General features: G+C 39.9%; 2 protein-coding genes across 3 annotated transcripts in view; both read left to right on the forward strand.

Annotated features, from left to right (window-relative positions):
- Nucleotides 1-1263, forward strand: part of prkcg (protein kinase C, gamma) — a 41880-nt gene extending 40617 nt beyond the window's left edge. For both annotated transcript variants that reach the window (XM_061717012.1, XM_061717011.1), the window contains exon 17: nucleotides 73-1263. In XM_061717012.1, the coding sequence (XP_061572996.1) occupies nucleotides 73-234 (162 nt within the window). In that variant the 3' untranslated portion in view covers nucleotides 235-1263. The remainder of the gene's footprint in view (nucleotides 1-72) is intronic.
- Nucleotides 1264-5485: 4222 nt separating this feature from the next.
- Nucleotides 5486-21967, forward strand: cacng7b (calcium channel, voltage-dependent, gamma subunit 7b). Its single transcript, XM_061718420.1, has 6 exons — nucleotides 5486-5683; nucleotides 10569-10764; nucleotides 11081-11167; nucleotides 11835-11975; nucleotides 17972-18117; nucleotides 18714-21967. Exons 2-6 carry the CDS (start codon nucleotides 10569-10571, stop codon nucleotides 19173-19175), a joined length of 1032 nt encoding a protein of 343 aa, XP_061574404.1. The 5' UTR covers nucleotides 5486-5683; the 3' UTR covers nucleotides 19176-21967.
- Nucleotides 21968-22886: the final 919 nt, after the last annotated feature.

Raw genomic sequence — 22886 nt, forward strand, 5'->3', positions numbered from 1 at the left:
TGGATAGCAGCGTGTATGTGCAAAAATGTGTCCTAATCTAGATGTTTTGTGTTCATACCTTCTCTTCTGCAGTGTGGGAAAAAAGGTGAGAACTTTGACAAGTTCTTCACAGCAGCTCCGTCAGTACTCACTCCGTCTGATCCGGATATACTTGCAGCCATCAATCAGGAAGACTTCGAGGGCTTCTCCTTCCTCAACCCAGACTTTGCCCCCTCCCCTCTCACTGCTGTTTGAAAATGGCTCCCGAGCCTGCTCACCCAAGATTCCCTTATTATCTTTCAAATAGTTTTATAGCAGAGAATTTGAGCCTGAGAGCTAGCAGCGAGTGTAAACAACTCTCAACCAAATTCTGACGTTTACATGAAAATGCCAAGACACCTTGATATTTGAGCACCATGTCTGATGTAAGTATGTATTAGTTTCCTTGTGTGAGCCAACACTGCATATAATGGCAGTATTATAGGACCTCAGATGTCTTTGAGAGGTCTCTTAACTTGATGTAAGAATACTATAGTATTTACTTCATAAATTAATCTCTTTGCATGCAGCTAGTTTTTTTTAATAGAACTAGGTCATCCAAGGAAGATAAACATGTTTAACTTTACAACCTTTTCCATTACTATAACTGAAGTTATTCTCTGTTGTGTGAAGACGGGATTTATCTGTGACATTTTCCTTGTCAAGATTTTGCTTTTACTGCTATACAGATGACATAGTATGCAAAACAATAGTCATTTTCATCATTTCCCATGACAGATGTTTCCTTAAAGATCTGTTTATATTTAAAAGTAAAAAAAAAAAAACTTAAAACAGTGTCGCACACGCTGGCTCCATATGCATTTCAGAGCTCTGATGTTGAGAAAGGCCTGAAAACTTGAAAAATCTGATCAATTAACGAGGTGACTCCAGAGGTCGTTTGGGAAGGTAAATTTAGCAAATATCGTACTCACTTGCACCTACATGCTTCATTCAAGCTACACCCTCTAGTTTATCCATCTATTTTAAAGTTTGAAGATGCCCGTTTTTACCTTGCTAACCAATGCACAACTGCTAAGACTCCTTTGCCTCAAATTCCCACCACCGCTCCAAAATCCACCTGTAGGCATCAAGTCTGGGGTCAGGAAACACGTTAAGTTGTTGGTCCCATCACTCCCAATATCTTAATGTAGATATCAGCCGCGGGGAGTGATGAAGACACAGTTGAGATGACTGGCTGAAAATGACATTTCATCAGTGTGCAACACTTCTTTTAAGCCCCCCCCCCCAACAAAATGACTGACCAGCATGCATATATATATATATATATATATATATATATATATATATATATATATACCGTATTTTCTGGACTATAAGCCGCACCTGTATATAAGCCGCACCCGCTCTATTTTTAAAAAAACAATAAAAAAAGATATACAAGCCGCACCTGTATATAAGTCGCACCCACTTTTATTTAAAAAAAAAAAAGATATGCAAGCCGCAGATATTTATGGTGTTAGATTAGATATTTACTACATGTACAGAACGATTTTTAACTGTAAATGATGTACATGTTTGTACCTAAATAGATTCTTTCCTAACAGTGTCTTTTAACACGGCAGCAACTTTGCTGATTAAAACTGGACTGAACCAAGAGAAAATAACCGCTATTTATTTATCTATTTATCTGTTTGAAATCTGCTTCTACCTACTTCTATCTGCTAAAGAAGCAGTAGCGTATGCTTCTTTGCATTTATTTTGTCTTAGTTTTTATTCTAATTCCGGTTAGCACTCCCCCTAGCGGTGGAAGAAAAATCCACAGAATAGCCGCACCTTTGTATTAGCTGCATGGTTCAAAACCTAGGAAAAAAGTAGAGGCTTATAGTTCAGAAAATACGGTATATATATATATATATATATATATATATATATATATATATATATATATATATATATATATATATATATATATATATATATATATATATATATATATTAATAGTGAAGTTTAAAAGTGTATCCATTTCAATGATTATTCATCAATTCCAATGAGATGTGTCTAAATACTTCTGAACACTTACCTCGTGCTGTCAGCTGCCTAAATGACACTTGACTATGAAGCAAACTGAGCTGGTAGCCATGTCTTGTTGTTTGTTTATACTTATATGTAGATATATATGATATTATATATTATATAGGCATCCTGTGAAAACGCTCAGTTAGATGCCTCCGTCCTCACTCAGCTTCTCGGTTTAAGATCACAACTGCAACCTCAGCTGATCCCCTGGCATGCATGACTGGTGCAGTGAGCACAATGTGACAGTGAATGGAGTCCCCCCCCCTCAGCTCATGCTCACATTATTTCACTTTATTGACACTGGAAGAAAGTCCTCACATCCCTACCTTAATTTCAGCTGCATTATTCTTCTAATATACTGTTTCATGTCTCTTCTGTCACGCTGCAGGAATAGGCTTATCCACTTTGCAGAATACAGAAATGTCCTCATATTATTGCAAATACTTTTTTGTTGCAATTTTAGAAAAATGCAAACATTTTTGTATAAATTCACAAACAAGAGTCTTGTTAGCTTGAACAGGTATATACTTATGTCTTTGTGTGATGTATGGCAGAAAGCTTTTTGCAGCGTAATGACATGTTCACAGCATTGATTGGTAGTAATTAGAAGCGAGGCTCAATGGGACTGTTCAATACGTGGAAAAAATACTACCAGTGCTATAATTTGAATTTGGCTGAGCAGGGCAGGTGGCTGTAACATCCTAACAGTCATATATGTTTACACATGTTGGGTTTTTTTGTTTCTTTGTTTTGTTTTTTTCTGTAAAATACCATGATTTTTATGTATTTTCCTAAATTGATGTTCACATTCAGTGTGAGCAAAATGATGGTTCCCTCTTACTTATGGTCAGGATATAGAAGGTTTTTTTGTTGTTGTTTTTTTTTTTAGCTCAGCCTGAGTTGAAGTCAAATGTTGCAGCACATTCCTCATTTCCAATAGATACAATATATAGATATTAATACATGATAATATATAATGTATACATCTCTTATTTAGTTATCCTATAGTTATTAACATTTTTGTGCGTGCTGGAAAAATAAGATTGAAATAAACTTACTGAGAAACAACATGAAATAAGAAAAAATGAGGTGCCTGTTTTTGTGATATTGTTTAAACATGCACTCCCTTCTGTTTTGTGTTCTCCACATGGCTCTCTTTCACTGCCTCACTTTTACACATATGCAACAAAAAAACAGTGCAACATCCAGCATGGGCACACTCTCTCACCTGTCAGCAGAGAAGATGCTGACCCCTCTGTTTGCGCTGGGACCGTAGTCTCGCTTTCACTCCCTCCTCCTACTCTTCTGTAACAGCCGCTCACGTTCTCCTCCTCCCCCTGCCCTGCCCACCTCCCCATCCAGCCCTTCCAGCATCAAGATGGGACTAATATCCCCGTGGAGACTTGAGTTATAACAAGTTGACCTTCACATTAAAATCTCATCAACTTCCCACCTCCCTCTGTTCTTCTCACCCGCCCTTCATGTCTCTGTCTCACTGAGTGTCTCTTCTGTCAGTTCTGCACTATTAATGCTTTATAGCATTGTTTTATGTCGCACTCTTTAAATCTTGCAAACAGAATGTATTTTTGTAGCAAGTATGTATTTGAAATAGCCCTTTACTGATTGTTGATATTGTGTCTTATTCTGCTATTTTACTTCTGAGGTTCAAGCAGTGGAAGTGTCAGATGGATTAGAGCATAAACCTAGCTAAACATATCAATCTTTTGTATGATCTTAGTAATTTACCTTTAATATCAATGTGTATTTTTCTGTTAAACACAACCTTGTTAGAATATACATTTAGCATTGGTATGTTTTTAAGTAAATGTGAGTCCCATATGAATTACTGTAATGGCCAATTTGCTTTAAATTGCATTATAAATTGCACTGGCAGCAACATACTTCTGGTCAGTAATAGTTCTTGAAAAAGTCAAACAGAAGCATAGCCCACAGCAAATAAAACTGACATTTTTTCTGAATTAGAATATCTTCTTAATTCCACCAATGTTGATCGGACGAATTAAGTCCAACCTTGGATGCCTGATCTTTCTCTGAAAGTGAACCCCCAGAGCTCAGTGGTTGGAGTCGTGCGTGCAATTCATCACTTTCTGTCACTGTGACATCACATCATCCCTCTTCTGCAGCGCTGCCTCCTCTTCCTCCATCTCTATTCTCCTCTGCTTCTATCTTTCTCCGATCTCTCATTCTCACCCACTTCCACTCTAACTCTCTCTTGCTCTTGCCCTGAGGTCAGAGTGTGCTGTAGACTATTGATATCGTTGCTAAAAATATAGGATTCCTTCACTTGTCAGCTAAAAATAGAATAAAGGGACACAGACCACAGGGGACAAAGGAGGAGGGGGCAAGAGGAAAGAAGGATGGCTGTACACAGTTCTTGGCACTTATCTGTATCCATCTACTCATTTGAATGGACTGCAATTAAAGTGCATTTGATATTCTCTGGTGATTCCACAGTTATGCATTTTAATCTCCTTCCCAACCATATCTCAAACGTACATCACCATGCCTTGCTGTTTTTCTGATTTTCTTGACTTTTTTGATATTTGGGTTTATTGTAAATTACTTTATATACGATTTAATTTATTGTATATTTATTTCATGTATTGAAATACACTCTTTATTTAAAAAAGTATTATTGAGCCTGAAAATATCTTCAACAGTGGCACCCCTGCAGAAGCATAATTTAGCAGATTACACACCTACAGAAATTATGCAGTTGAATAAACTTTTCAACTTTTATTTGAAATAAAATGCTGTAGATACGTTTTCTATTAAATTACACACCGATTGTATATATTTTATTAAAAAATATAATACATCAGGCAAGTTATTATTTAAAACTTTATATGACATCATGCGCTTTATAGATGACTGACCCCTTACTCATAGGTGTTTGAAATATAATCAAATAGACACAATAAAAATGGGAAAAATTAATATGTTAAGTAAATTCTTGACAATGAGTGATGTAAATTGAGTAAAGAAAAACAATAAAAAGAAATGATTAAAAAATAAAGCAATAAATGTGATGTGATTCTGTGGTCTTGACATGACACACACACACACAAACACACACACACACACACACACACACACACACACACACACACACACACACACACACACACACAAACTGACACTAAAGGCTGATTTATGGTTCCGCGTTACACCAACGCAGAGCCTACGCCGTAGACTACGGCGTGGCCTACGGCGTACGGTGCGCGTCGCCGCGTACCTTACGCCGTAGGCTCTGCGTCGATGTAACGCAGGAGCATAAATCAGCTTCACTCACACCCTCTCCCTCCCGCTCCAACACTTCTCCTGCTGCTCTGCTACAGGATCTGTCTCTTTCTCTCTGTGGCCAAAGTAGCTCAGTGAGCGATCCACCGCAGTGCCTGGGACAGACTGAGTTGCAAGGGGGAGCGAAGAGGGATTTAAAGGATGGGCAGGGGGCCGTAAGGGGTTAACACACGCAGAGGAGAAGAGAAGAGCGAGAAAAAAGAAAGAAACAAGAGGGAGGGAGAGAGAAACAGATCCAAACCCAGCGAGTCTCCTTGGTGTGAGGTTCCTTGGCCACTAACGTGTGCGCACGACTCTCGTGGCACCGTGAGTATTGCTCCTTCTCTGTATCTTGCTTTTTCTTGCCAGCAGTGTGATTTGCAGCAGTGACTCAGTCATTTAAAATATAAAACGTGTGTTGCTGTGAGTGTGCATGTGTGTGATGACAGCTGTGAAAAGAGCAGGATTCATAACGCGTCCTCGCGTCGTGTCAGCGTGAAGAAAAGCCGCTAAATTGAGAGCGCCTGGAAAGAAAAAAAATAGTTTTAACCTGACAGCCAATTAAGCTGCTCTCCTTTTCACAGTTTGATTCCAATTTTCCATCTGAGTAGTTGGCATGTTTCTCACTCTGTGTTTATCCTCTCCAAACTCCCCGCGTGAGTGGGAGATATTTGGAGGGGGGATTCTGCACAAACCAATGCGCATATCGTTGCCTCGTTCAGTCCGCTGGGCTATTTGGATGTGGAAGTGGGGACGTGGAATTCAAGTGCATATTTTCCACCACATGGCACAGATGTCGTTTCAATACTGTACATGCGGTTGACAGAAATGCAAGTGTGAATTTCCAACTCTCTCAGCCGCTCTCTTGTGTGGGAATGATCTAGGACTGTGGCTCCGCAGTTGAGGTACTCCCAGAGATCAAACCCTCCTTCTGAGTCATAATATCTACGTATGGTCCTCATGAAGTCATTTGTTTCCATGTGAGTGATTTCATCGAATTGCTCAGCCTGATTTGGAGATGCTGAACACTGAAGCCTGGTTGCTTAAGAACACCTTTTAGTTCATTGTAGGCGCTTTCTTTCCCGTTGTGCGCGTCCATGTTGCGATTCCCTTCCATTGGCGTCAATTCAGTGGAAGCTAAGGTATGGCAAGGTTACGAGTCACAGAACTTAACTAGTATCAATCAACACGTCCAGCAAATACTCATCACAGAGGTCTGCTATGTAGCTGATCTGTGTGGTCAAGAAAATTTGAACTTTTTCAAATGCAGTCTCGCTCACTGCAAAAACACAAAAAAAAAGGAATATTTGTCTTATTTCCAGTTAAAATGTCTAATTTTTAGTCAAAAAATCTCATTACACTTAAAACAAGAGTCATTACCAGAAAAATAACCTGTTATTTGACCATTTTCACCTGTTTCAAGTAAATTTTCACTTGAAATAAGTAGAAACATCTGCCAGTGGGACAAGATTTATCTTCTCATTACAAGCAAAACAATCTTGTTCCACTGGCAGATTTTTCTACTTATTTTAAGTGAAAATCTACTTGAAACAGGTGAAAATGGTGGTTTTTGTCTTAAATGTAATGAGATTTTTTTTAACTTTTGAGTTTTTGCAGTGTATAATAACTAGTGAAATCGATCATGTTGTTCTGATTTGCATTTGTAGTTATTCTATATGTATTAAGTAATAGAATAATCAATACAAAGAGACAGAGTAATTACATAAATGTATTTGAAAAAACAAACATTTACATTTAACCCTTGAAGCCAAGGTGTGGCGGCTGCCATACCTTGCCATACCCAATTGACGCCCCTGTTCCCTTCCACATTTTTGGGGCAAGGTCTTCTCCTGCACATCTGCAACACTCTCCAGAAAGAAGAAAAAACTCTTTCCAAGCAGTTCCTCCCGAGAGTTTTTCTGTGCTTCGATGTTTTAACATCTTTGTGTACTTTCCTACTATCCATCACTCCCTCTTTTTCTCGGTCTCTTTTCCCGAGAGCCTTAGAGCTAATGTCAGTCTGTAGATTGTGATAGATTAGAGTGAATTAAACCTTTTGTCACCCTTGTGGCTCCTATCAAACCAATTCAATTGGCTCATTGCTCTCTGAATGATGGAGCTGGAGGCTGTCTCGGAGCACTTACGTTGGATTGTTATCACTCATAATGGAGAAACTGCATTTCCCCTGTTTTTTTCTCATTCACTCACCCCAAATCTAAGATGTTTATTTCTTAATATGCTACAACTCCTCTCCAAGAGATGATATGAAAAAAAAAATGGAGAGGTAATACAGAAAGACAGTTTGCTTGCTCAATACTTGCTCATCCAGCTCTATTAGGCATCATAAGGTAATTGTGTAATTTGGTTGCCCAATGGACTGTCAGTGTGTCCAGGTTGCAGCTCACATGTTGCCCAATGAGAGCTGACATAAGTTCCAGTCCCTGAACAAGGATGTAGCGGGCACAGAGATGGGTAAATGGAGGGATGGATGTAATTGTGTCTTCTATGACTGGCAGCGCTCTCCATGGTGCTGAAGAGGTCCTGGCAACTCAGCAAATCCATTCGTGTCTGCACTTTTACCACTCCAACTGATTCACACTCATTTCTGACCACATATAAACTGCTGGACAGTGTGACTGTTCATTCCTTAGCCTGCCTCCTTGCTGGTCATCTTAATATGTCATTCATCCGTGCTTCCAGCCATGGTACGTCATTCCAGAGTTGTTTTGATCTCACAGTAACACTCTCTGCTTCACTCATAAAGGCGCAAATGGCTTCCCTCGAGTCCAGTACAAAGTTCCTAGATTAAATAAAAAAAAAACATTTAAACAAGTTCTGCAGGAAACTGATGTGAAACTTAAGAAGTCATACAAATATCTTGCTGTTCACTAGTGTGAAAGTGCCAATTTTCATCAAGCCTTAAGTAAATCTTGTAACTTTTCTTTTCAATGTCAGTGGTTTTTGATGGTTTATCTAGTCTGTTTTTTTTAAATTGTAAGTAGTTGCTCATACTTTTTTTTATCTCACATCAGTCTGCTTCATTTGTAAATGAGCTCTTACATCTTCTTCTTCTTTTAGCTTTTCAGATGCTCAACTGTGTCAGTTCTCAGAGGCTTTTACTGATGTGCACCTTTCCCCACCAGCCAGTTCTGTTAACATTACTGCTCCTCAGACACAAAAGAAACCCTGTCCGTCCCTGTTGCTGCATTACATGGAAATAAGGGTGTCTGTCCAGGAGGCCAAGCTTAATCTTTAGGATTTGCCACATATTGACTGTTTCTATGTTCCTACACTTAAGACAAGCTCAAATGTTTATTACACAGACAGAAAAGAATAATCAAGTGTTTTTATGGCTGTGTTAAGTTTCTGTTATCAGCTCCTTCAAAGGTCGCTGATAAAAGTTCAAATGAATTAGTGAGAATTAACATGATGTATTGTATTTATGTGTATTTTTAATGTGAACTTCTCACTTAAAGGCTTAGAAATCTGTTATCTTACGTCTGCAATATTTAATGTTTTTTATTACTAACAGTGAAACTCGTACACTATGTCCAAATAACAACTCTGAACAGCATTGGAAAGCCCAAGAAAAGCGCTGAAACACATCACACAAAACCTTGAAGCAACTCTTTTACATCACGTATGCCTCATTTGACTCCTGTCACCTTCTTTAACACTTATGGACTGAGGCGTGAATTGTTATATGATCAGCAAAACTGTGATCCTGATACAGTAATTTACTAGTCTACAATTTCTCCACTGTCCATGTACAGTCCAGATAATGATGTGGGCCTTTTTCTTTGGTAAACCTTTTAATGGTTGAGGATCAGTCATTTGCATCTCCTGCTTCAAAGCTGTAACTGGGATCACTCCGATCTTTCCAATAGTTATTGCAGTGTCATATTTAATTTAGAAATGTCTGCAAGAGACAATAAGAGTGACAACATCCACACACAGGAAAACTGTGCAGCCACTGACAGATGCTTCATTCTGAAGGCAGACATTCTGAATCTGTGAGCTAGAGCTGCATATTCATTTGCTGCTCATTGTGCCCAATTAAATCTCTGCCAAGTGTATGACCCTGGAAAAGTCTTTAAAGAGTAATTAAAATATACCGGGAAAACGCGCTTTATGCTTATTTGGAAAACATGTAAATTAGCACAGAGAGGACATGCAGTTATAAATGTCTGCTGTTCTTCAGTGAGTCGTTCTCTTTACAGCACTAACAACCTCTGCTAATAAGGTAAGGCAGCCATTATGTTGCCTGAGAGACCAAACCCTGGGCAAAACAAGTCTGGTAAGCACTCCCTCCTGCTTGTTAGGCTTATTGCTGTGTGGTTAGTGCAGTGTAAAAGCTGAATGCAGCTTGGATGAGCCAAGATCTCTCTCTTTTCTTTTTGGACTGAGGCAGGACAATAAGAGGATGAGGTTTAAGGAGATTTCAGTAAAACCAAAACTTTAAGGAATCAAAATAAGCTGGGTTGAAATAAGATTTTACAACTGAAACGCTGCATCTGAAAATAATCAAAGAAATACAAGTATTAACCCTACAATTACAGGATATGGGGTAATCTGCATAATAATAATTCTCCAAATTTTATTTTCATATAACCAAACAAAATGATTACAGTAAAAAGCCCTTCTCTCTGTTTCCCATATGCATTTATCCTCCATTGCTTGTCAAGCTGATGCTAATGAACAGTGGTCCAAATTAAGTAGAGGCCAGCGGCAGAGCAACCCCATGCATTTACACACACGCACTGAGTCTCATAAATCCATACAGACAGCATACTGAAAGGATGTGCAGTGAAGCACTTCCTTTCATACCAGAAGTCACAGAAAGACTGTATGTGAGTCACACTCTGCTTCCGGCTTCTATCCTCCTGTCTCTGTTTTTATCTTTTAAATCCTTATCTAACTTCATTGGTAAAGTCATCATCTGTTACTTTTGCTTCAGTTCGACCTTTAACATGATTGGTTGCCTGTGTGTGTGTGTGTCACTAAATCATTTTAAGTAATAGCAAGTCAAGACAGGAGGATAGCCCTTAGCTGTGTGTCCCTGTGAGTGAGAGTCACATGTTTGTCGAAAGGGTTTCCCCATCTCCAGTGACCTACCCTCATCACCCTTTCTTTTTTATCATTCCTTTCATAGCTGTGATGTTCACTCCCTGTTCTCCTCTGACACCCCCCGCTCTGTCACTCTGCCCTCCAGATGAGTTCGTGCAGCAGTCGTGCATTGACCATCCTGTCCACGGTGTTCGGGGCCTGCGGGCTGCTGCTGGTAGGGGTAGCTGTGTCCACAGACTACTGGCTCATAATGGTGGAGGGAATCATCCTGCAGCAGAATCAGAGCATGGAGGTCAAGATGGCACTCCATTCAGGTCTCTGGAGGGTTTGCTTTGTAGCTGGTAAGAAGACCAAACACCATTTATGTGTACACTTTGATGTACATGCAAACACATTCATCCAAATAATCTTGTTTGCGCATATGTGCGCACAAAAGTAAACTTGCAGAAAGAGATGGAAAAGACTAGCAAGTGGGGTGAGAAAGTAATGAATAGGAGACAGGGAAGCGAGGGACCTTGTGGCCCCTGGAATTAGAGCTGTCACAAAATATGATTGTTACCTGGGAGCAGTGCTGCGGAAATCTGGGCTTCTTCATGCATCACTGACTTCACTCCCCAAAAGCAAACCTAACATTCTTCGTTTTCTGTTTTCTCACAGGAGCCGAAAATGGGAGATGCGTTGCTTCAGAATACTTCACTGAACCTGATATAGAGATCACCACTGAAAACACTGCAAACATCCTCAGTGAGTGAAATGTTGACATTGTAATGCGTACATGTGCGGGTGTCCCCCTGCTGATTGATTGTGGGTACTGAAACTAGAACCTTATACCCCAAATCCAAAAGGTAAATTATTTAATTAATCATTTAGTGGAAAATAATCTCAAATTCACCAACAAAAACCTCACCATTGTGATTGTATTAATGATTTGGTTAAAAGGCAATCACACATTTCAGTAAATGGCTAGAAAGGTTAGAAAGGTCAAAAACTCATGTTTATAGCTGCATTTGGCTGATTAAACCATTATGGATTAAACAATGTTAATTTCAGTACTACACTGTAGCTGTGGCTTAAGTCTAACTATTCTTCATCATGCCATTGCACTGTAACTCTGTAACTGTAACTCATGTGTCCTTTCTTTTTGTTCTCTTCACTTTTCATTATGTAAAGCACCTTGAATTGTCTTGTTGCTCAAATATTCTATACAAATAAGCTTGCCTTGCCTTATCTAAATACAGCCAGATTGTCGTTTGCTTCCTTGTATTAATGGTACAAGTTCAAGCCAGTTCTTCAACTTCACCTTCACCTTTCCTAAAAACATTTTAGGCGTCATCAAAGTGACCATTCACTCAAAGGTCTGAGGACATGTCCTGTAAGCTGTTTTTAATACTGTGTCCGCTTGTCTCCACAGAGATGGTCCGTACAGCTACGCCTTTCCCAATGGTATCGCTGCTCTTCGTCTTCACAGCCTTCGTCATCAGCAACATCGGACACATCCGGCCTCAGCGCACCATCCTTGCTTTTGTGTCAGGAATCTTCTTCATCCTCTCAGGTGGGACCCGTTACTCATGTTCTCCTGATTTTTCTCTCTTGCTTACAGTAATCCTATTGTATCCTGATTCGCACAAAAGAGATAGTACATTATGGCTCCACTTCTGGTTCGTGATACAGGCGCGTAGGCCGTCATCAGAAAAAGTGTCAGGATCAACTTTCAGAATCTTCATGAGGTGGACTTTTCCTTTGCTGTGACTGGAATAAAAAAACAGTTCCTGATTAGGACCAGAAGGTGTTTCTTCATTATTGTAGTTAAGCTTATTGAGCAGCAGATGGCTGTAATGTTCCCATTTCTTGTGGAGAAGCATCAGTAATGAAACTGGGCTCTCTGAAGCTGTTTCTTAAATCATTTTTGAGAGAGGAAGCAGAGCTCAGAGGAGAATCAAATGCAGTCTAATGTGATAGCTTCAATTTCCAGAGACTCTGTGATAAAGGGTGTAGCCGAATACAAAGTATTATGTAACATAGGTTATATAATGTTTATAGCCTGTGCTGGAAGTGTCACAGTGTTTAACTTTATTAGGTATTTTGCAAATAGGGTGATAATAAGAGGCAAAAGCATCAAACTGCTCATCAGTGGATGGATATTTTTTTGCACGACACCTCGCTCTCTAAACCCCGCCTTCGTCCTACCTTTTTCTTTCCTCACGTTTCCCTCTTGTCCCTTCATTCAGAGTATATTACTTCTGACTCACAGTGGGTGCAATGTATGTGTGAATTTGTCAGAATACTCCGCTGGCATCATTGAGGCAGTGATCCGCTGAGTATTGTAGATTGGGTGCAGTGACACCATGTTCTGGTTAATATTACAGCAGTCAGAGTAGGAGATGGAATGGAAAAAAAGAGGGGAAAAAAGAAAACTCAGCATGGAGCCACAAATGTTTAATCTTGCTTAGAGGCTGATGTTCTCTTCCTCTCTCTCTCTTTCCTCTTACTTAATTCTTTATCTCTCTCCTCCCAACAAAGACGTCACAGACATCTTGTGAATGTGTGCAAGCTTAAAATATTTACCTCTGTCTCTTATTTGTCCCTCACACAACGGTGTCTTGCTGTCATCTTCTCTCACTTCAACATGCATGCAGGTGCCCCTTGTTTTTTTTTTTTTATTTCTGGTGATGCGAGGCTAAAGATTTACTTCCACTTGGGGATTGCGAGCAGCACAGTTTCTGCATTTTCCATAGGTTTTCAGTTTTAAATTGACAGTACAGCACTTAGGTGTGAGGGGCACCACACCTGACAGCTCTGTGGTTTTTGCAGGGCTCCGAAGGCAGGGTTGCAGATCAATTTAAAGATATTCATATTTGTTGTTTGCAGCATGTAGCTCTCTTTGAATATTGATTTCTTTCTCTTTTTTGTTTCCCTAAGTTGGTCATATGCTATATTTCATGCATATAACATTCCCAAGCCAGTGAAGACAGTTTGTCCGTGTCCATTTAGCTTTTATGTCAATCTGTATTTGTTGTGACCTGCCAGGAGTCCCCTGCCTTTTGGCCCAGTGACAGATGGGAATGGCTCCAGCACCCCTTGACCCTGAACACGATGGATGGAAACATGTTCTCAAAAGGCCTTAATCTTATTTATTTACACAGACCCAGATACTACCAGCAGCAAAAGTGCATTTGCCTTCACCATGTGACTAGGTCTGTGTGTCATCACGCCTAAATGTGCCGCTGCAGAGACCTACCATAGCAGAAACTCCTACAAAGGTGGTTTTCATTTAACGTTTATGCACTGCTGATGGGGAGTTCAGACACCCTTCAGGGTTGTCAATACTGTTTCCTGTCTTTGATTCAGACTTCTGAAATAAAGTTGATTCATTGTACTGATCAAGCTACACTCATTTCTTCACAGTAGAAATATTAAAACAGGGTTTGCAAGTAGTACTTAGTGAAAGCATATTTGGCAGCGTGATTTCCTGATGCTCCCAGAGTTTGGCATACCTTTCCTTTGGGTGCTTTTTCCATTCTTTATGACAGAAGCATTGAATTTCAGTCAGTATGAAATGAACATTTCCAAACACAGCCCTTTTCAGTTGTTTCCCGAGGTCAGTCAGAGTTTAGCTCCAGGTTTTTTGTTGACTGACTCCCACTCCTGTGTTGATGGTTTCTTCTTGCCGAAATATACAACTAGTTTGGGATCCTTAGCATTCTGGTATTTTTCTTTATCTTTTTTTTAAATCTATCTTGACTAACCCTTCAGCTCCAATCACACAAGGACATTCACAAAGAAAATGCTGCTGTCACCCTGCTTGGGCGTTGGAACAGCATTAATAAGGTCCTGCGCAGTGCCTGGTTTGTTCAATAAACTGTTAGAAATCTTAGCAAAATCTGTGCTTTCATCATTTGCCTCCAGGCTGTCATGTATCTTTTATGAGGGACGGCATCTGTGTGCCCGCTCTACCATGAGGTACTGACAGGTATGCTACACCAGCGCTTTTCTCTTTATCAGGTGCCAGTGTTTCTGTGCACATTTGGTACCTGGTCTACCGCTTCCTTAATGCATTATTCTCTAAGCTTACCACAGACACGTTTTTATAATAATAACAACACAACTAAAATAATAATAATAACAATAACACAACTACAACTACAACTGTAGTTTCTTTGCAATATTGCATTGGGTAGGGTACTTTCTTTGACCAATTATTCCCTGGCAGAGTTTCACATTTCCTGTTTGGAAAGACTAAAGCCAGGATTATGCTTGATGCCTTGGTCCCTGTGCAAGCAAATGTTGACGTCATTACACCAGCATAAGCATTACAATAAGATCTTGAGCTGGACTTCAATTGCTGCAGTTTTCATATTCAACAGTAGGTGTCGCGCAGAGAAAATGACCTCAGGAAAGTATCCTTTATACACCACTGATCATTGTTGGACACACACACACACACACACACACACACACACACACACACACACACACACACACACACACACACACACACACACACACACACACACACACACACACTACTGGTCAAAAGCTCTAGAATACCCCCACTTCACTAGTTATTATTGAAATGTCTGCATTGTCTCATTTTACTCTGAAATGAAAGCATAGAGCCTAAACAGCTGAGTTTAAAGAATTAATTTGAATAGAATTAATTTGTGCTGTTGAAGTGCCTTGAGAGGATATTTGTATGTAAATAAATCTGAACTAAATCGAATTGAATTTGTGAACTACAATGTGTTCTGAAAACATCAAAGGTGCCATATTTGGCAGAGCTAACAGTTGAACAGACTTCTTCTTTGGCATTCTTTCTACAATGGAAATCAAATGTTCTTCCCAACTCTGTTGCAGATGTTCCCCTAAATGTGACACTTGAAGGTTGTTTTTCTTTCACTCTTCTGTGCAGTTCATCTCAGACCAGCTCGATGGGGGTTAAGTCTGGAGGTGGAGTTGGCCACTCAAGCTTACGATCTTGTTCTTTTTTCCCAAGGTAGAGCCACCATAGCCTGGACTTATGTTTTGGGTCATTATCTTTTGGCAGGATGAACCCCTGACCAACCGTGATCATACCAGAGAGGGTACTGTGTGGTGATGCAGAATGCTGCAGAATGCCTTTTTGGTGCAGGGTGCTTCTCGCTCTTTACAAATCACCAACCGTGAATCCAGCAGAAAAGCCCCAGACCATCACGCTTTCTCCTCCACAGGTCTTTACGATGATGGACCTGCTTACACCCTCTTCTACCCCCTCATACATTATTCGAAATTCAGAAAAAGACCAATAAAATAAACATCAAAGTACTTTTTTTTGACCGTTTCAGCAACAAGAAGAATAAAATCAAACATAAGCTTCTGGCTCGCCCCCTATTTCATGACGGAACATGAAAAAGGTTGTGGAAAATGTCACCATTTCACAGTGAAGGTGCAAAATTTGAGCTACTATGGTTTCCCTGATCAGTTTTCTACAGAGATGCAGCTTACATCCTGAAACATTGTCATATTGGTGTTTATCTCAGTCCAGTCTGCTACATGAGGATGTTCACATGTACTCACATATGACATCATGTCCACTTGCCCACTCTTGCAACATATTAAACACTATTCCACGGGTGATGCCACGCCGCATCAGTGAATGATTATACACAGCTTGTCAGCAGCGCAGAATAATTGGAGTCGTGGGGAACTGCTGATAGGAGGGGTATCTTCTGCATTGCAGGTTTGCTGTTACTACCTCCAAAGGCAAAGAAGTGGCTCAACGAAATGTTACGCTGTAGCTTGTTCACACAGCACATGGAGGTGGAACAATGGTGCTACAGAGGTGAAACCAACTGGCTGTAGCCTCTTACACACAACCCTTTTGTTATATCTGCACATAAAGCTGTTCTTGTGAAGCCTAAACGGAACCGAAAAGCTGTTCTACAACCACTAAAAGTTGTATGTTCTTCAACGCCGGCACACATTACCCACCGAGCTCATCTGCCTCCTGTTTTGCCCCTACTACTACCTTCCAAGGCAGAACTGGAGTCAATGTCTCGCTGTTCCACCTCAAGGTTGTTCACACACACAAAGGGACAGACTTTTGATGAAAATGTCCCACCTTGAAGTCCTTGTGTGCAAGAGGCTTGTGAGAATTGTGGATGAATATTATGATTCGGCCGCAAAACTGTCTTTCAAAAAGTTGAAAGAAAAGAAAGACAGAAGGCGCTAAAGGAAATTCGTGAGTGGGTTGCCATTTTCATAAACCTCTTATCTTTTACAGCCAAATTATTTTTAGGGTTAGACTGACATAAAAGTCTTGTTTCAATTTTCTAAATGTCCATATGAACTGTATAAATGTCAGATTTCAGGTTTGCGACATTAAAAAAAATCCTTAAAAAAATCCATGCAATTGTTTCGTAAGTTGTTGTCTTCAAAAGTCTTTCCATTTAAAAACTCTAAGTCTTATTTTTTCAGGTAATTTAAAGCTGCAGATTTGTGTCCATTGACCGAAAAGTTGCATGACTAGTGACAAGTTGCTCTCCATGCTGTCAGAGACTTTACGGTGGAGAGAGTCATAGCAGGGAGTGTAAAGAGGGTAAAGATCCTCCTCCTAATGGCTGTGCTTTCTTTCTGGTATAGATCACTAATTGTCATAGTTTCTACAAATGTTTGCCTGTGGTTCATAAATTCAATTAGACACAGCTGGACTATGGACACGTTGTAGATGTGCCTCTGCAATTGTGCCAGTTGAAAGATTTGGTAAAAAGGATCAAAATATGTTCCGTCCAAGTCTTTATATGTAATTTTCAGGAGAAATTAAATGTTTTCTTTACAAGTCAAGACGAGGTAAAGCATATTAAATGAATAGTTCTTGGGATTTGTAAAGAAAGACATCATTTAATTTAAATGATATCTGCAGGTCTGCAAGACATGATCCCTGTGTGCTTCTAATTTGCCGCAGCAATTGTTTTCAGAGAGGTGTAATGTGCCACCTGAGATATGTTGTTAATTAACGTAATGAGGAAATATTGTAATGACGAGGATGTGACTGGGATGAAAATGCTGCCTAGTAATGTGAGTTGGAAGGACTGTGTGGATTGTAAGTAACGGTTCTAACTGGATTTACCAGCAAATTTTTTGAATGCTTCACAACATCCAGTCATAAAAAAATTGGCTCCATCTTTGCCATCACGTTACCCCATCAAGAATTTCAATCTTCTTTAATCATTTTAAAGAAGAGTCCTCTCATTTGTTATTTAACTCTCTCTCTCTCTCTCTCTCTCTCTCTCTCTCTCTCTCTCTCTCTCTCTCTCTCTCTCTCTCTCTCTCTCTCTCTCTCTCTCTCTCTCTCTCTCTCTCTCTCTCTCTCTCTCTCTCTCCTTCATGTCTCTCCCATCTCTTCATCTTTCTTAGCATTTGGAAGCTAATTGGTGTTCATGATCACTCCATATCACCTCCTTTCTCTGGCTAATCTGGTGCAGCCGTCTGGATCACTATATTATGACGTGACTTGTATCTGACTCTTTCTCTTTCTCTGACTCTCTGTCATCGTTAATGTGCTGCGTGCAGGCCTCAGTCTGGTTGTGGGCCTGGTGCTCTACATCTCCAGTATTAATGATGAGGTGATGAACCGGCCCAGGGAGCCCGAGCAGTTCTTCAATTACCACTACGGCTGGTCCTTTGCCTTCGCTGCCTCTTCCTTCTTACTCAAAGAGGTCAGTGTGGACTATGTGTGTGGTAGCGTGAAAAATGTCTTAAAGTGAGTGTGACTGCGCACACGCACTTCTGTTTTCTCAACCACGCAATGCACAGTGTATATTAATGCCTGCGGTCCTGGTGCTGGTTGCTGTGTGTGCTGTGGTTGGTATTCTAGAGGTAATGTGAGCGATGATTGGTTATGATGAGGAACTGCAGGGTTTTAGAGCATCTGTGCTCATGCGTGAATCCCTGCTTGGTGCAGTTTTATGTGAATCCTCAGCTTATCTCCCCTCCTCCCTTCCTTCCCTCTCCTCCTTCTGCAACTGCCTCTTTCCCAGCAGCAGCGCTGCTGCGATGGTGCTGCAGCAGGCCTTTCACTCTGCACGAACTCTCTCCTCCACTTTCTATGCATCTTTTGTTTTACTTTTTTTTCTTTACCTTGGAATTTATTTGTTACAAGTTTAAATATATGAGCACTTACATAACTACTTTATCATCACTTTATGCTCGTCCTTTGTCACTTTACGTTTTATTTTCACGTCGAACTGTTTCTTTAGAATGTAAAATCTCCCCATCAGTGTTGTTTGATTTCTTTTCCTGTGTGATCTCTCAGGGTGCTGGGGTGCTCTCAGTCTATCTGTTCATGAAGCGTTACGCAGAGGAAGAGATGTATCGCCCTCACCCTGCCATCTACCGTCCCCGCCTGTCTGACAGCAGCGACTACAGCGGCCAGTACCTCCACCCGGAGTCCTCTTGGCCTCCCCCGAAGAGAGGACGCAGCACCTCAGAGGCCTCCAGCGACATCTCCATTCAGCTTAACCAGACACCGCCAGCACCACAAAAGAGCAGTCTCCAAGTCTGCGGTCAGGACAGCCCACCATCTATTTCTTCTTCTCCTGGGAGCTACCAGATGCAGATGCAGCCGCAGTCTCTCGGCTATCCGTCCACACAAACCCTGCCCAGGTCACACTCCTCACACCCCCAGGGGCAAGCTCTTCCAATGGCCATGCCTCCATCCCCCATACCACCCCCTCACTATCACACACATGTGCACATGAGCGCCTCCCCCTGTTAGGAAGAGGGAGCTTCAGAAGGAGAGGCAGAGACTGACTCTTCATAATCACCTGTACTGTATATCGACATTTGGATTTGAGCAAATCCTGAGCTTGGATCACACATCTTTGGAAGTTGAAATGGGAGTAGAGGGATGCGCAAGTTGGAAGTGTGGCTTTTGGGACGTTACGAACCAATAACAACAGTTGTGGAAGCTGAAAGAGATTATTTTACAAAGCTGCAAATATTTTCCAGAGACTGTGATGGACTGCGAGAAACAAATATGAATGAAATGGGAAGAGGAAAATAATAATTTCACGTTGTCAAAGTCAAACAGGGGGAAAATGTTTCCTAGAAAGACGTAAGAGGTTAGGTTGAGTGGCAGAGAAGATACAAGGGTGGGAGAAGGAGCGAGAGCAAGAGGCTGCAGTAAAATACCAAAATACTGCAGTGCTGCGGGAAATTTGTATGCACTTGGAAATGTACAATGCAAAACACAGATTTTCCAATACTGAGAATGCACAGTTTTTTACAGTTCATGCCAATACATGGATTATGTGTGTTTTTACCAAATCCTAAATGTCCATTACTTACAATGTCAAGATGGCGTTTTCAGAATGATTATCTAAAAATATTAATTACAAAGTCATTTTGAAATCACATTGTACAGTATACGAATGTTGTTTAACTTTGTTTAAAAAAGAAAAAGCAGAGAAAAGTGATTATGAATTATCTTACGGATAACTTATTGTTTTATATAATTGTTAAAAACACACATTTTTAACTTGTACATAATTGCACACGAGTAAATTATAAACAACCCAATCAAAATCAAATCAAGAAAAACGTCGGACTCATTTTGCTGGAGATGAAGAGACTACTACAAGCACATGAAAGCAGCAACACGCCCGCTGAATGCAGAGCTGCTGCTGTGGAGGAGGAACCACCCTTCCCCGTTACAGGACTATGGCGCCCTCTAGCGGCCACGGCCGTTCACTGACTCTGGACCAGGTGTCTCACCCACTACTCATGTTATCTTGTGTTAATTGACCTGCACTGTGTGTTACTGCTTGAGGCAGAGGAGATAAATTAAAATGTTGTCCATCCAGAGTAGTAAATTATCATGAAATGAAGGATCAACTGTACTTTAAGGACTGTTTGAGAATGTTTTGTAAGGCTTTGTAGCTGTTGGTCTATCTGTGAAACCCACATGATGAAGGTAGTCATTACATTTATACTACTGTTTAAACAAAAATACTACTGTTTGGGATTTGCAGGTCCTCCATTTATCTTTTCACTGAATTTACACTTTTTGTTTGTTTTATTCCAATATACAGCAAGCACAGCCCTCTGCAAAACATGATCGGGTGTTTCTTCGGTCTGAAATATTACTCAGTGTTGGGATTTGATTAGGGTTTATTGCCAACCAACCTTGTCAAACGTAAAAATGCGCACTTTATGTTCAACAGAGGCTCCTCAGTCTTATATTTTGTGACAGCATAATTACCATAGTGTTTATATAGTGTCTGAACAATTTGTACAGATTAAATACTCAAATACTTTTTATTATTATTTATTCTATTTTTTTTTCAGCTGTGTTAGAAACAAAAGATAAGATTCATTGTCAATTATCTCCAGCATCCATGTCTTCACAAAATATCAGGACAAAAAAACTTTTTTTAAAAGCAGTTTTGCACCCAAAAAGGAGCTTTCTATTACACTGCATGCTTAAATTAGCATATTAGAGGCTTGACACCACAAACATACAGACCAATTAAAAGGTAAGCAAGACGCCTGCAAATGAATCAATAGAATAATCAGCTAATCATCTAACTTCATTGTATCTCCTTTTCTAAGAGAGAATGAACTTTTAGTTTGTTTATACTGCATCTTAATCACAGATTAAATGTGGGGGTTTAATTGCAGAAGAGATTTTGCAGACATTTGAAAACATAATACTCAGTTCAAGTAGTTCTTCTTATACTTTAGAATATTGCACAGCAAGATCAGAAATATCAGCGCATCAATTTAATTTACAATTATTATGTCTTCTTTGTTTTAAGGAACACTATTATGTTGATATATGTTTTTATAATGTGAGTTAGATGACTGTGTCATTGAGAACTTGCTGGTTTAATCATGGCCATAGTTCAGAAGGGGAAACAAACTCATGCTGGATAGAAATGAGAGACTCACATGGACAAATACGATCTGGCCTTTCTGATATATCACTGACCTTTTTTGTATGTATGAAGTCTCATATATTTACCTGTTTTGTTGTTTGAGCTAAAATCCAGCATAAGCGCAGCCCCATGCTGTTGACTGCTGTTAGTTAGAGGGAAAAGTGCCTTGCTCACAGGCACTTTGGCAGTGGCTTTTGAAGAAGATCAAAAATATTTCTGCGGCCAATATCCATCAGCGCTTTCTAATTAAAATCTGCTACATTGACCTTTAGAGTACTGTGTGACTCCATCATGACCTGTAGAAAATAGGAGACTCTGTTCTCCTCTACATTAATAACTTCTCTCTTTTAGTTTCTGGAACCATTTAACAATATTTCTTAAACGGCAGCATTTATTTACTTTTTTATCCATATTCTTCTTTTTCCCCTCTGTATCCTCAACCTTTTTCTTTGCCTGTATGTGGTTATATAAAGGAGTGTAGCTTCCTTCTGCATAAAGCTTTGTGCCCTTGCTTAAGACCCTCTTAGGAACTAAAAAAAACACAAAAACAAAACAAAAGTAAAATAAATGCTTCCCAATGCTTCAATAAGACTGCTGCTGTATAATCTGAGATAACATGATTCAGTAGAAACGATGATAAAATCACTGTTCTTAAAGAGTTGACATATGTAATTTACTTTATATTAATAAAATTTGAAACATGAGTTAATATACATTGTTTTCTCCCTCAGAAATGCAAAACCATTTTCCGTTTCTAATGTTTCGTGTGTCAGGACATGTTTTAAATTAAACAAAAAATCATCAGAGCCTTAAAATGTGTTTAAAATGGCCTCTGAACATCTACACATGACACGTTTTTCTGGTTTATTGAGCAAATACTTGGCAAAAATGCAGAAACAATGTTTAAAAAACTATCTAAATCTTTATTGTAATAAGGACAGGAATATTTGTTAGAGGATAAATAGCAACCTGGGGAATAACTGATCAGATGATCAGTCTGTCATCTCTACTTTAGATTCTTCTGAAAGCAAGACTTCGGGAAGACTTCTGATTACGTCTCCTGAGGGAAGATCCCACTGGAGTGGAAAGGTTTGACCAAAGCTACCAATGCCTTGTTTGGTATAAAAACAAACCAAGAAAACGGCATATTCGTATAATGACCTCATAGCCACTGTCAAGGATGGTGATGGTAGGTTGATGGTTTAAACTTGTTCTGTAGTCACAGGAACTGGACACCGTTTAGTCACTGAGGCTGTTAGGAGCTTCTCCTGATCACTTGAGTCAAATGTGAGGGTATTTGGCCAGCAGCTTAAAGCAGCACAATGTAACTTTCAGCTTTTGTTGAGTTTGGCGGCTCCTTTGGACAAAAGCGGTAGTGCTTTACCATTAGTGTGGAAGGGTTCCTACCATCCACCTCAAAGTTGCATAGTGCCAGTGAAGGCGATACAGACCCCTCAGACCATGACAGAGGTGTCATTAAACCTGTTGGAAGTTGATGTACCATCACAATGACTCTGGAAATATTATATTAAGGTGGAAAAGTTACATAG

The sequence above is a fragment of the Cololabis saira genome, chromosome 3 (genome assembly GCF_033807715.1).
Source record: "Cololabis saira isolate AMF1-May2022 chromosome 3, fColSai1.1, whole genome shotgun sequence".
NCBI lineage: Eukaryota > Metazoa > Chordata > Actinopteri > Beloniformes > Belonidae > Cololabis > Cololabis saira.

Excerpts from the sequence above, each read along its gene's own strand:
- cacng7b (XM_061718420.1), top strand. The coding sequence starts at position 10,569 with ATGAGTTCGTGCAGCAGTCGTGCATTGACCATCCTGTCCACGGTGTTC. Across the intron at positions 10,765-11,080 it reads GAGGGTTTGCTTTGTAGCTG|GAGCCGAAAATGGGAGATGC; the intron begins GTAAGAAGACCA and ends GTTTTCTCACAG. Across the intron at positions 11,976-17,971 it reads AATCTTCTTCATCCTCTCAG|GCCTCAGTCTGGTTGTGGGC; the intron begins GTGGGACCCGTT and ends TGCTGCGTGCAG.